The 12719-nt window shown below is 32.9% G+C and overlaps 3 protein-coding genes across 3 annotated transcripts; 1 reads left to right on the plus strand and 2 right to left on the minus strand.

The window, feature by feature from the left end:
• The first annotated feature begins 597 nt into the window (after window positions 1-597).
• LOC145137549 (Tetratricopeptide repeat (TPR)-like superfamily protein) lies at window positions 598-2733 on the plus strand. The gene has a single exon (XM_079071680.1). It carries the CDS (start codon window positions 672-674, stop codon window positions 2637-2639), a length of 1968 nt encoding a protein of 655 aa, XP_078927806.1. The 5' UTR covers window positions 598-671; the 3' UTR covers window positions 2640-2733.
• LOC145137551 (DUF1995 domain protein, putative (DUF1995)) lies at window positions 2711-5549 on the minus strand. The gene is made up of 9 exons (XM_079071681.1): window positions 5208-5549; window positions 4753-4840; window positions 4468-4581; window positions 4307-4389; window positions 4098-4212; window positions 3576-3667; window positions 3377-3442; window positions 3195-3288; window positions 2711-3084 (listed from the first exon to the last, which is right to left on the minus strand). Exons 1-9 carry the CDS (start codon window positions 5498-5500, stop codon window positions 2974-2976), a joined length of 1056 nt encoding a protein of 351 aa, XP_078927807.1. The 5' UTR covers window positions 5501-5549; the 3' UTR covers window positions 2711-2973.
• A 2204-nt stretch (window positions 5550-7753) lies between these two features.
• NP1 (NPK1-related protein kinase 1) lies at window positions 7754-12634 on the minus strand. Its single transcript, XM_079074389.1, has 17 exons — window positions 12216-12634; window positions 12093-12134; window positions 11353-11418; window positions 11158-11268; window positions 10993-11073; window positions 10833-10910; window positions 10673-10755; window positions 10272-10356; window positions 10060-10160; window positions 9720-9759; window positions 9574-9630; window positions 9283-9332; window positions 9019-9142; window positions 8708-8920; window positions 8317-8630; window positions 8165-8232; window positions 7754-8072 (listed from the first exon to the last, which is right to left on the minus strand). Exons 1-17 carry the CDS (start codon window positions 12498-12500, stop codon window positions 7969-7971), a joined length of 1902 nt encoding a protein of 633 aa, XP_078930515.1. The 5' UTR covers window positions 12501-12634; the 3' UTR covers window positions 7754-7968.
• Window positions 12635-12719: the final 85 nt, after the last annotated feature.

Raw genomic sequence — 12719 nt, forward strand, 5'->3', positions numbered from 1 at the left:
ATTTGTGCATAAAAAATATTTGTGTATTAAAATAAAGTAATATAATTAAATTAGAAAAAAGAAAAAAAAATAGAGTGCTAGGAGTGTTACCACTCCCTACTAAATGTTAAGATTGGTTGCTAAATGAAAAAAAAAAAAAAATAAGGTGGCACTCAAAAAGCTGATGTGACAAGATGCTAAGAGTGTTACCAATCCCTTAGCCTAATGGATATATAGTTAAGTTGTAATGAGTCAAATCTGATTTGTTTTTCCCTAAGAAGTCAAAGCTGATGTGGGAAGATGTTAAAAGTGTTACCACTCCCTACACACATTTTTCAACTAGTTTTATAAATTATTTTTATTTTTTTAAAGTAAAATATCTATATATATATATATATATATATATATATATATATATATATATATATATATATACACTTAAAGCAATAAGATAAAAAAGATAATAAAAAACTTAGTTATTCTAAAAAGAAATAATTGCTTATATTTGTCTTAAATTTAAAATTAAAATGTATGTATCTTCTAAAGTCCAAATGATAAAAAAATAAAAATTTAATATATTTGTTCTCTAGAAAATACAACGACTGAAATTATCAAAATCATGAAAAACTGAAGAAATAATCCTTGGTTTTACCAGAACGAAACATCGTCACAACTTAGCCCCGTGTTCATGGATGAATTCAACGTGGGTTTTTCGAAAACTAAGAACCAATCTTCCGCCATGGCTCTCCTCTCTCACTCACTCTCCCAGCTCTCCAAAGTTCATCCTAAACCAGGAACAATTATGCCGTCTGTTATCCATATCGGGAAGAGAAGGGTATTTCAAGGTTGGATCTTCAATCCATGGCTCCTTAATCAAGAACCCACTATTTAATAACCTTCACAACCCTATCGAAAATCAATATCACGTAGCTATCTGGAATTCCCTCCTCTTTGTCTATTCAAAATGTGGCTACTTATCTGATGCATCCAAACTGTTCGACAAAATGCCAATGAAAGATGCTGTATCGTGGAACACGATCATATCAGGGTTTTTCATCCGAGGTCTCTACAATGTCGGATTCGATTACTTCAAAACCATCTATAGTTCTTCTGGTGCTCATCGTTTCGATCGTGGAACCATCACCACCATTTTATCTGCAAGTGAAGGATCGCAGTTCTCCAACGTTAACAAAATGATCCACTCCTTGGTAATCATCCATGGCTACGAGCGCGAAACTACAGTAGCAAATGCCCTAATCACATCGTACTTTTCTAGTGAATCTTTTCATTCCGCAAAACAAGTTTTTGAAGAGATCAATGATAGAAACGTAGTTACTTGGACAGCAATGATCTCAGGGCTCGCACAAAATCAATATTTTGAAGATAGCTTGAAGGTGTTTGTGGAAATGCCTAGAGGATTGGTCTCTCCAAATCTACTAACATACTTGAGTACGTTAATGGCATGTTCTGGTTTACAAGCACTTAAAGAAGGGTGTCAGATCCATTGTCTCCTTTCAAAACTAGGCATGGATTCAGATTTACATATAGAAAGTGCACTCATGGATATGTACTCTAAATGTGGCAGCATGCAAGAATCATGGCAGATTTTTGAATCAGCTAGGGTTCTTGATGAGGTCTCCATGACTGTAATTCTTGCAGGTTTTGCACAAAATGGATGTGAAGAAGAAGCTGTTCATGTGTTTGCAAGAATGATGAAAGAAGGAATCAAGATTGATTCAAACACAGTTTCTGCTATTCTAACTGCTTTCAATGGCGACACTTCCTTATCTTTTGGTAAACAAATCCAATCTTTAATCATTAAAAAAGGGTTTTTCTCAAATCCATTTGTGGGAAACGGACTAATCAACATGTACTCAAAATGTGGCGAATTGGAAGAATCAATCAAAGTGTTTGAAACAATTCCTGAGATGAACACAGTTTCATGGAACTCCATGATTGCAGCTTTTGGTTCTCATGGTGATGTTTCCAAAGCTCTTGAACTATATGAAAAGATGAGAGAAGAAGGTGTGGAGCCCACGGATATTACGTTTTTGTCCTTGCTTAATGCTTGTAGTCATGGAGGTTTAGTAAACAAAGGCATGGAGTTTTTAAAATCCATGGAGAGAGATTATAAAATTAGTCCAAGAAAAGAGCATTGGGCTTGTGTAGTTGACATGTTAGGGAGAGGTGGATTTTTGAATGAAGCGAAAAGTTTTATTGAGGGACTACAAGTGAAGCCTGATGTACAACTCTGGCAAGCATTGTTGGGTGGTTGTAGTATACATGGGAATATAGAGATTGGGAAGTATGCAGCAGGGCAATTGCGTCTTTTGACACCGGATAGTCCTGTGCCTTATGTTTTGATGGCGAATATTTATTCTTCAAAAGGGAGGTGGAAAGAGAGGGCGGAAAGTATAAGAGGAATGAAGAAGGTTGGAGTGGTGAAGGATGTAGGGATAAGTTGGATTGAGATTGAGAAAAAAGTTCATAGATTTGTTGTTGATGATCGTATGCATGAGGAAACCGAGGGTATTTTTGGGATTTTGTTGGTTTTGTTTAGACATTTGACGGATGAAGGGTATGTACCGGATAAGAGGTTTATTTTAAGACATTGGGATGATGAAGGGGTAGTTTTGTCATTGCAAAATCAAGATGAATAATGTAGAAAACTTAATGATAGAAGTCTTTGGTGTAATCAAATTAGATTTTATTAGAATATTTTTGGAAGAAATGAAATAATATAATATGAAGGAATTATAAGAAATTGGAATATTATGAAGTATAATATGAAGGAATTTTAATATGTTGTTATATCATAACTATATCCCTAGGAAACTAGGTTGTTTAATAATCAAAACCAATTTCCATCCATGCTTATGTTGTGTGTCTCATGAAGCTTTGATCAATTCTAATGATAGAGGTGTACAAAACCCGGATAAAACATAATAAAAATGTGAAAGAGAACAATCATAAGCAACAATTTGATTGATTACTTCACTTGGAGATAACTTTCATGAATCTATTGATTGATTTGAAAATTCCTACGGCTTGACCAAAAAATGACGGGCCCTCCTCCGTATCATCTCCACCTTCTCCAAATATTATCTGCAGACACAACATGACATGACAGGTTGTACTGTATTTTAGTAGCATGCAAAGAGTGATCCACATCATTAAAAATAACCCTAGAAAGTTTGTCAGTCCTGTATACTAACCTCAAGGTCTTCTGAGACAGGACGACTTATCATTTCCCTGGCTAGTAGATAACGATTTGGTCTATCCTTGTCGTCAAAGAACACCTTCCATAATCTAAGTATTTACCAAAAAACCACGTGTTAAAGAATTAAAAAAAAATAGGTGACATGACATTAGTATTAATTAATTTTTAAGTAATTACCCGGGATAGCATCTAAATACAGCGCCCGTAGGTAGAGGCTTCATTGAGTAAACCGTTGTAAAAGATCTGTAACAATGTTATTGTTTGGTAATTAGATCATTTAATGGACTTAATTTGGTAAGCTATTTCTTGCATTAAAGGCGTCATTTTCTAAATTATCATTTTCTAAAAAATATGTAAGAATGTCATTTATTTATACCTTAAGAAGTATCTTCTCAACTTCCGAACATTGAATCCTACTCCAACATCCTCACTAATAAGACGTGGGTTCCACATGATGAGAGGTCGTGGCTAATATGATGCAAAAATAAAATATTTCACCAAATTGTTTATTATTTATGATTTATCATAACATAAGGAACAAAAAGAGTGAAAATAATATGTTTCTAAATAACATTCTACTTTTCCTTCTATTAGGACATTTTATACTTTGTTAAACCACCTAATTATAGTAGTGAAAATTGCTTTCTATTTAGATGAATCTGCTGTATTTCTTGCATATAATCCAATCCAAAATGGTTCAAATTTCATTTTTGTCGATTATGTTTTCTTTATTTACACATTTTCTTAAGTCCAAAAATTCACATCCATTTGTTCTCTTACATTACAATTTACATACATATAAAACAAGACTCACAAATATATCACATGGTGGAAATTCAAAACCAATAAACAAGATTTTGTTTTTCTATTTTCATGGAAAATGAAAATGAAAAATTACCGGATCATCTGATAAATCGGATGCTATTCTCTCTACATAATCCAACATCTGATAATCTGGCACTACCATCACAATAATTTCATCTTCTTTCTCCACAGGCTTTCGGTCACTTAAGCTGGATAAAATAGGGACCAAAAAGAAATAAATTTCCTTTTTTGGACGTAAACTAAAAAACTCAAGTAAGTACAAGGACCAAATTTGTAACTTACCTAGCGAAACTGAAAGTGGCATCATTCCATCTATACTTCAAAAGAGCAGCAGCACCAGCATCTGGAAATATTGCTTTGACTCTCTAACCATAACCATTGATACGAATTAGCAACTTGAATCACAAAATGTGAGTAAATGACCATTTTACCCTTCTACTAACCTGACATCCAGTTTCCTGGATGAGTGCATCCACAAAAATTCTAGATAGTTCCCAGAGTTCAGCCTGAGCACCTTCATCATCAAGAAACTGCAACTGTGGAATCAAAAGCTCCACCTGCAAAAAATATCATGAATGTGATATTTTGACATTGTCATGTTTAGTTATCCTTGGATTTAGCTTCAAAAAGTCACTATAGTTTACAAAATCCAAGTAAAAAACATTCAAGTCACAAAAGGGTATATTTTTCTATAGTATTTGATATGGTGAAGAGTTTGTAGAACATACAATGGCTCTCATCCCTCCTGCAGACACAAAAGCAGCAGTTGCTTCACTTGATTGTCGAACTGCACCCTCCAAATCAGAAGGCAAGCAACTGAAACACATTTCTCAATTTCCTCAACTGCTTTCACAAAATCGCATGTCCACCAATACAAAAGATACAACGCATTTTCACAATTCTTTTTTTGAACTTCAGATTAATGCTTCAGCATTTACACTAGATTTCGTATAGAAGGGATCAAGGGAACTATACACATATGTGATTCAAGGATCAATTCCTATTTTCCCTAAATATTGCAAAGAAATTGACTATAGGTTGTATATCTAAATTTTAATAATCTGTAACAATCAAAACTAGAAGCTATGTAAGCTTAACTTCAAATTACGCGAAAATTTGAATATCGTAACTAAAGAATTGTTTAAATAATCATGAAAGAAGGCATTGAAAAAATGAGATTCACCTGTCACCTTCTTCTTCTACTTCTTGTTGAAGCGAAGCTGATGAGATTTCCTCAAATTCGTCATTTGAAGATTGTCCTTCAAACTTGTCAAACTTGGCATACGTTCTAGAATCGAATGGAGGTCTTTGGAGTGAAATTCCGTTGTAGCCACATGATTCAAGGGGGTAGATAGACGATGGGAAGCAGGTGGAAGAGGGTAATTTGGGAATAGACGCAGAAGGAGGAGAAGAAGAACAACAGATGTTTGAGTAATAGGAGGAAGCCATGAAAGATTTGGAAATCAGGGAGGCCATTGATTACGGGAAAGGAGGGGATAAGTGTGGTAACGTTCCGGTGTGGACGGGTGCAAGCACCATCCAACGGTTTCTTCGATTAAGTATTGCCACGTGTCCAACGTCACTTTTACACTTTTTTTTTTCTTTTTCTTTTTCTTTTTTTCCCTAAGTAATACATCAGCTTTCATTCATTTTCCTTTTGCTCTTTAAGACTTTTATTTTTAGTTTTAAAAATAAAATTAATAAGACTATAAATCAAAAACTAAATAGAATTAATTAAAAAATAATTAATAAACACAAAATTTAATAAAATAAAAATATTTTATTACTTAAAAATAAAAATTACATAATAAAACCTAGAATACATAATAAAAAATTACATACCGATAAAAACAACTAAGATTGTGTCAACACTAATTCTTCTGTCGGAGTCCATGCTTTAGGCTTGACCATTTTTTCTCCTCCACCAATTATTTTTCTTTGCGGTATGGAGAGAGTGAGGGGGGTTGAGTTTCTCGTACGACTTCATCATCTGAGTCATTGAAGCTTTGGGTTTGAAGGTGGTTGGGTGGGGTTTGGCTTTGAGCTTGATTTGCTGAAAGTTGATCGAGAAAAACAACAAAGTTGTTGAACATGTTGGAGTTAACATTGGACACTTACACGGGGTAGTATTGTCGGACATTTTGATATTGAAATTGTGGAGGGGATTGAATGAGGACATCAAGTTAGAGACGATAAACCGGGAGTGATGGATTGAAAGCGAAAATGCTTTTAGTTGGCGTAGTTGAACTAGAAAAACAAGTTTTTCTTCTATCAAATTTTTGGGATTAGGTTGATGGGATTGTTGGTATTCATTTTTCTTAGAAATAAAACCAAAAACAATTTTGTCTAATTTATTTAAATGTGAGATGTATTACTTACGCGGCTTTCAAAAACATTTTTGCCTAATTCATTTAAATGTCTAGTCAGGAATACAAGCGATTATTTCTGTTTCCAGCTGTATAATGGTGTAATTGACATGTAATTTCTTACTCTAAGGACTAAAAAAAAAATTTACTGACTAACTCAGATAAATGATCAAACTTAATTGTGTTACAATAGCATTTTCCCTTTTAAAAAAAACTAGGATTTGCAATCTTACATGTAAATTTGAACCAAACATAGGATTTGATTGGAATAAAAATTCTAAATGACTAATAACATAGAAAGCATGATATTTTGTCACTTTTCAAGGTTTAACTATCCAAGTTTAATTTTTGTTAAAAAAGTTATATATTTTTGGATAAAAGTTCTATCGCGACCATTATGACCTGCAAATGCAAATGCATGTCTTGCTAGTTTTGCTTGTTCTTAGAGAAACACTCATATTTTCAAGAGGTTCTATCTCAACCACTATCAATTTAGAATTATTATTTTTAATGTTAGTACTTATTTATATCTAAAAAGTTTATATAAAATTTTATAATTTTTTTCTCCTCTATAAACAAACATGTATGTCAACATATGTCGATACCAAACCGCAAAGCTCGTTATATAAATGGTCATTGGTAAGAAACGGATCCGAACTGATCACCGATAAAAAATTAACATTTTTTAGACTTCATTATACAAATGGTCTAAGTGTTTGTATGAAAGTTGTAGTCCCAGACAAAATTATAGAAACCAAATTTTATAGTTCGATTTTCAACACCAAAAAAACTGAAATCGAACGATTTTTCAACCAAAAAAAAAACTGAACTAAATCATAAAAAACTAAATCAAAAGTGTTTTTAACCTGAAAAATTAAAATTGAATCATAAAACCCGAAATCAAATGGTTTTCCAAAAAAAAAAAGAACTTTACATTTTGACATTATTAGATGATATTTATAGACGACGAGAAATTATATAGTTTGATATATTAGCTATTTTATTTAAAAATTGGTGACTTATTTAATTTTAATTAAAACCAAATGGTTAAACTGAAAATAATAATAATAATAATAATTTTTTATATAATTAGCCCATATCCAAATCATATAAAATCGAATCAAACCCCTCAAATCGAACGTCCCCTAAACTTTTTGGGTGTCACGATTATGCATGATTTATATAATGTAGTAGATATATGTAAGTTTTAAAATCAGCAAAGCATTTGACACAACATACCGCCCTCCTTAACCTCAACTTATGAACCATTTGAATCATTTTCAAAACAATAATTCACATGAGCAAAATACACCATTATTTAACGGGTCAATGGAATAAAAAAAATAAAGTGGAAAATTGACAATGTAAGAAAAGAATTAGTATTATAGAACAAGCATGAAAAGATTTATGTTCATGATACAAATCACTCAACCAAAACCAAAATACTATGAAATGGAGTGAAAAAAAAAAAAAAAAAAAAAGGCACAAGGGATGGAAAGCTTTCATTTTCAAACCTAGAGTTTGAAAACATTTATGCTTTATTAATCTCCTTCACACAAAAAAGAAAGGCATATTTAATCATTTCCCCGGAGATGCAAATCTTGACTTATCTCTTTGTCGATTTGATCCTCTATCTATTGGTGAAGATGTCTTTCCCCCAACACCCACTTGCCTCATCATCTCTACACATCACATCATCAAACATATCAAAAAATAAACTAACAAAAACACTTTTAAAAAACGTTACATTTCTTCTTCCGATTATAATTCATACCTCGTTTTCTCTCAAGCTCTTGATCCAGCTCTTCCTTCCACTTTCTCTGTACTTGTGAAAAATCCACACTGAAAATAACACATTTAAAAAAAAAAAAAAGATTATAAACAGATTTTTTTAATAAACAAAATGAAAGTATATTTATTACTAACCCGGGATTGGTGTTTGGTTGTTGAGATTCTGCTCCTGTGAGATCATTATTACACTGTGGTGAGGAAAGGTCCATTGGACTATGAGTATGAGTGCTTTCTTCACCACCACTCATAGGGCTTGAATTACTTGCAACATCAACTGGTTTATAAGGAGGATTTGGAGACCTGTTTTTTGGGGGGAGTTTTAAGTAATTTGGAGAGCCTCCTCCTCCATTGGTGGATGTTTCAGTATTATTGTCTATGGAACAGGAAGGGATTACACTGTTGTAGAACTCTTCATATAATGGTGTTTGAAGTCTTTTTAGTTCTAATGCCTGAATCAAATGAAATATCAAATATGAATGAATTGAAAGTAGATTAAAAAATAAAAAATAAAAAATAAAATCAGTACCTTGTCATCCAGAAACGATCTTATTTTGGATTCAGTTAGCTCATCATCGTCCTCAGAGAGGGATCGGCTAATTTGAAAAGAAGTACAGCTGTCGCTTGGGGATTGGACCACGTCACCAACAACTCCTTCGAAACATTGTTCAATGTCCAAGGTTCCTTGTTCTTTTAGTATGCAACTCTCGTTAACAGAAGGTTCTTCCATAGGGTTGAAACTCTAATTACCAAACATAATATGCAAATCAAATTTAGTTCCTTTTAGACTCCAAAAAAGGTAAATTTTAAAATGAAGAAAAATAAATAAAATATATCCACCTTATTGATGTCATCCATCTGACACATGTCATTATCAGTGTTATCTGGTCTCCACTCAAGTTTACTTTCTTCAAAATTCACAGCAGAGAAGTTGATAGTGCCCAGATTACACATGGAACCAGGGCTGGTTGTCATTTAATATAAAAAAAAAAAAAAAAAAAATAGTTAATTTTGCATTCTTATTTCCTCTGTTCCAAAATAAATGCAATATTTTGAGGTAGTGTATGTGTATCTAAAGCACAATATTAATATTAATATACTCACGAGTTATCCAGAATGCTTGAGCATGAAGTGGAAGGAGCTTCAATATTTTCCTGACATGATTAAATGAAAAAAAAGAATTATGGGTGTAGGATTAAAAAAGCTAAATGCAAGAAATAGCAACATACTTTCATTTATTTGTTTAATATAGCATCCTACTATCCTTATTAAGACAATTGTAGTTTCAAAATACAAATCTTTTAAAGGATAAAATTATATGAAAGTATTTCTGTTTTTTTTTTGCATTTAGACAATACAAAAAATGGAGATGGAAAAGAGCCAAAAAAAACTAACCATTGTTGGAGTAGCAACATGAGAATTTGGCTGAGATTTCCCTGTAACAAAAGGATGCTACAAGAAATAATGCAAAAAAATGGGAACAACATAAGTTGAGACTTGACTCTTGAGAGAAATTAAAAAGGATTCAAATTTAGAATCACCTGTAACAAATCAGAAGCAGAAGGCCTCATCTCAGGTTCCCTGAAATATAACCAACTTAGTGTAAGTGGAAACAAGGTGAAAAAACAAAGACCAAAATACCCCCATTATACAGATTGAAATAATAAATAAATATAAAGGCATGCTTCATTTGTGGATTCTAGCAGATTTAGAATTTAAGATTCTAATGCAATGGTGTGTTTGTGTTTGTGAATTTCAACATTCCTAGAGGGTGGTAAAAGGAATTTGATTCTATTCTTTCTTTTTTTATTAAAAGACCAAAATACCCCCATTATACGGATTGAAATAAATAAAAAATGAGAATGATTTAGATGTAAGTACTTGTGTAAGCATTTGAGAAGTAAATCTTGTGCCTCGAAAGAAAGATTGTCAGGAATAGGTGGATGAGACTTTGTAGTGCCAATATAAAACAGAGCTGTAACCTGAAATGAAGATAAAATAATATAAAATGATGTGGAGTATTGATCAAAGTTTAAAACATAAGTATTGAAATTAAAGACACATTCTATAGAAAAAAGTAGTTTGAATAGTACCTCTTGTTGATATTGTTGGCTCCAGGGAGGCTTTCCTGTAGCCATCTCAATTATCGTACACCCAACACTCCATATGTCAGCAGAGCTAAAAAATGATAAAAAGAAAAAGAAAAAGAAAATAAGAAAACTAATATCCAAACAATTCGTTTCTCAACACCCTTTTGGATGAATAGAAGATCTATGAGTTAACACAATTCATACTATGTAACATAGCATTTACTTACACTAACTGTTGCAACTAAATACCAACAATAAACATATGAAAAGTGTTGCAAGATATGAACTTTTTGAGTTAACAGATGTATCAAGATTCAAGAGTAGAGACCCATTGTCTACGTTTAAATGAAAAATTGAAAACACAAGAAATCAGGTGTAAAAATGATAGATATAAATGTACTTACAAGCTATGACCAGTCTGAAGTATAACTTCAGGAGCCATCCAATATGGTGTTCCCTTCATTGACTTTGCACCTGACCCATTAGCCTGATAAAAGTTTAGTTTTTATATTAAATATATACTTGCCTATGGTAATTTAAAGGTGAAAAAGGTAGAGGATTTACCAGTTCAACAACTTGTTTTGATGCACCAAAATCCGCTAGTTTGATGCATCCTTTATTGTCAACAAGAATGTTTGCCCCCTGAATGTGAAAAGAGATTTATATATCATTGCAGAATGATGAAGTAAGAAACTTAGAACAAGAAAAAGGACAAAATAGACACCTTAATATCGCGATGCATTATCCCATTCTTGTGCAAGTAATCAAGCCCCAATAACAATTGTTTTGTGTACATTCTTATGACCTGAAAAAAAGAGATAAGTTATCATATAAGAAGATATCCAAAGGGATAAAAAAAAGTGAAATTTGTGATTAGAAAGTTACATACTGCTTCAGGGAAGGGTCCAAATTTGCCTAAAAGAGATGAAATTGATCCTCCAGGAACAAATTCCAAAAGAATATTTAAAGTTTCCTCCTCTCTTACTGTTCCAAGATATCTCTAAAGTACCAAAACATAACAGCATTAGTTTGGAAAAGATTAAAGAATTGAAATTTCCTATAAACTCAGTGACATTTCACTTACAACAATGTTTGCATGAGAAAGATTCTTAAGAAGCTTCACTTCTTCTTCAAGCTCCCTTATGTGAACCTATTTGTACAATCCACCGAGCTAAGTAAACACTAAAGACTAATTGAATAACTTGAAATAAAGTAACAGACATACACAAATACAGACTCAGAGATTGATGGGTATACCTATAAGTCTATAAATCATATAAAAATGCATTGACTATATATCTCCTGGTCCCAAAGATTTGTAGAAAACATTATACTAACTTTCTTGAAGGGTTGGTTTTAGAAGACACAAAGTTATGACTAGAACCTATTTTTTTGCAAATAGATGCATTCATTGCTATACAGCATCATCTTTCTATCTGTATGTAACATCTACATGGAGTTCTCTATAGTATGAGTCTCATGAACAATAAAAAACAACTACATATAGGCACAGAAACCAGTAACGGACTAAGATCAAACAATTATGATGATCAGCTGCTGTAAACATAATAATCCCTCCATCTCAGAAGAGAATGCAAAGTATAATTTGGACAGGAATGAGGTAGAATGTATAAGCTAAAATAGAAGTTTGATCAATAAAGCATTCATTTGCTATTAGTTTGTCCTGCATTCTGTTAATTTACTTATCTGAGGTAAGCTGATTGAATGCGTATCCAAATAAGGAAAAAATCTATGGAAAAACAAAAGAAGAAAAATGCATCTTACACACTAAACAGTTAACTCAAATAAACATAGCGTCCAAACCTGAGTCTTCTCTTTAGACGCACTGTTAACAGCAATTGAAACCTGAAAACAGACTAATCAAGATCAGAGCTCAAATCAGAATCAGAAAACCAAAATGGAGGCAAATGAAATTAAAATTTAAACCTGTTTAACAGCAAGAAGCTCTCCAGAATCGAGATTCATGCCCATATACACTTGACCAAAAGCCCCGCACCCAATCAATTCACCCTTACGCCACCGGATAGTAGGAGCTTTCTCATCATTCTCTTTTACCACCCGTGGAGGTGAAGGCAGAAATGAGGAAGTTCTAGAGAAAACTCTTGACTTGCGAATACATGAATGGATTTTGTCGGCTAGGGTTCCGGGATCGCCGCCGTCGGGAGTACGAAAAACCAGAGATCGACGGACTGATCCGAACATGTCGTGCATCGCTACTAGTATCAATTGCAATGCTGTTAGGGTTTATGGATTCATCTGGATTCCTTTGGTAAACAGAAAATAGTTCGTAGTTGGAGAGAGAGTGTGTGTGGGGTGAGATGTGGGGGAAAGGAGGGAAAGGCGATGCCAATTCCTTTTTTTCAAAAAACATTACCGACTAAATTCATATACACCTTCTTGAATCTTGACTGATCTTTGACTTTTAATTTT

This window comes from Lactuca virosa, chromosome 9, assembly GCF_052849685.1.
Source record: "Lactuca virosa cultivar CGN04683 chromosome 9, Lactuca_virosa_CGN04683_v6, whole genome shotgun sequence".
NCBI lineage: Eukaryota > Viridiplantae > Streptophyta > Magnoliopsida > Asterales > Asteraceae > Lactuca > Lactuca virosa.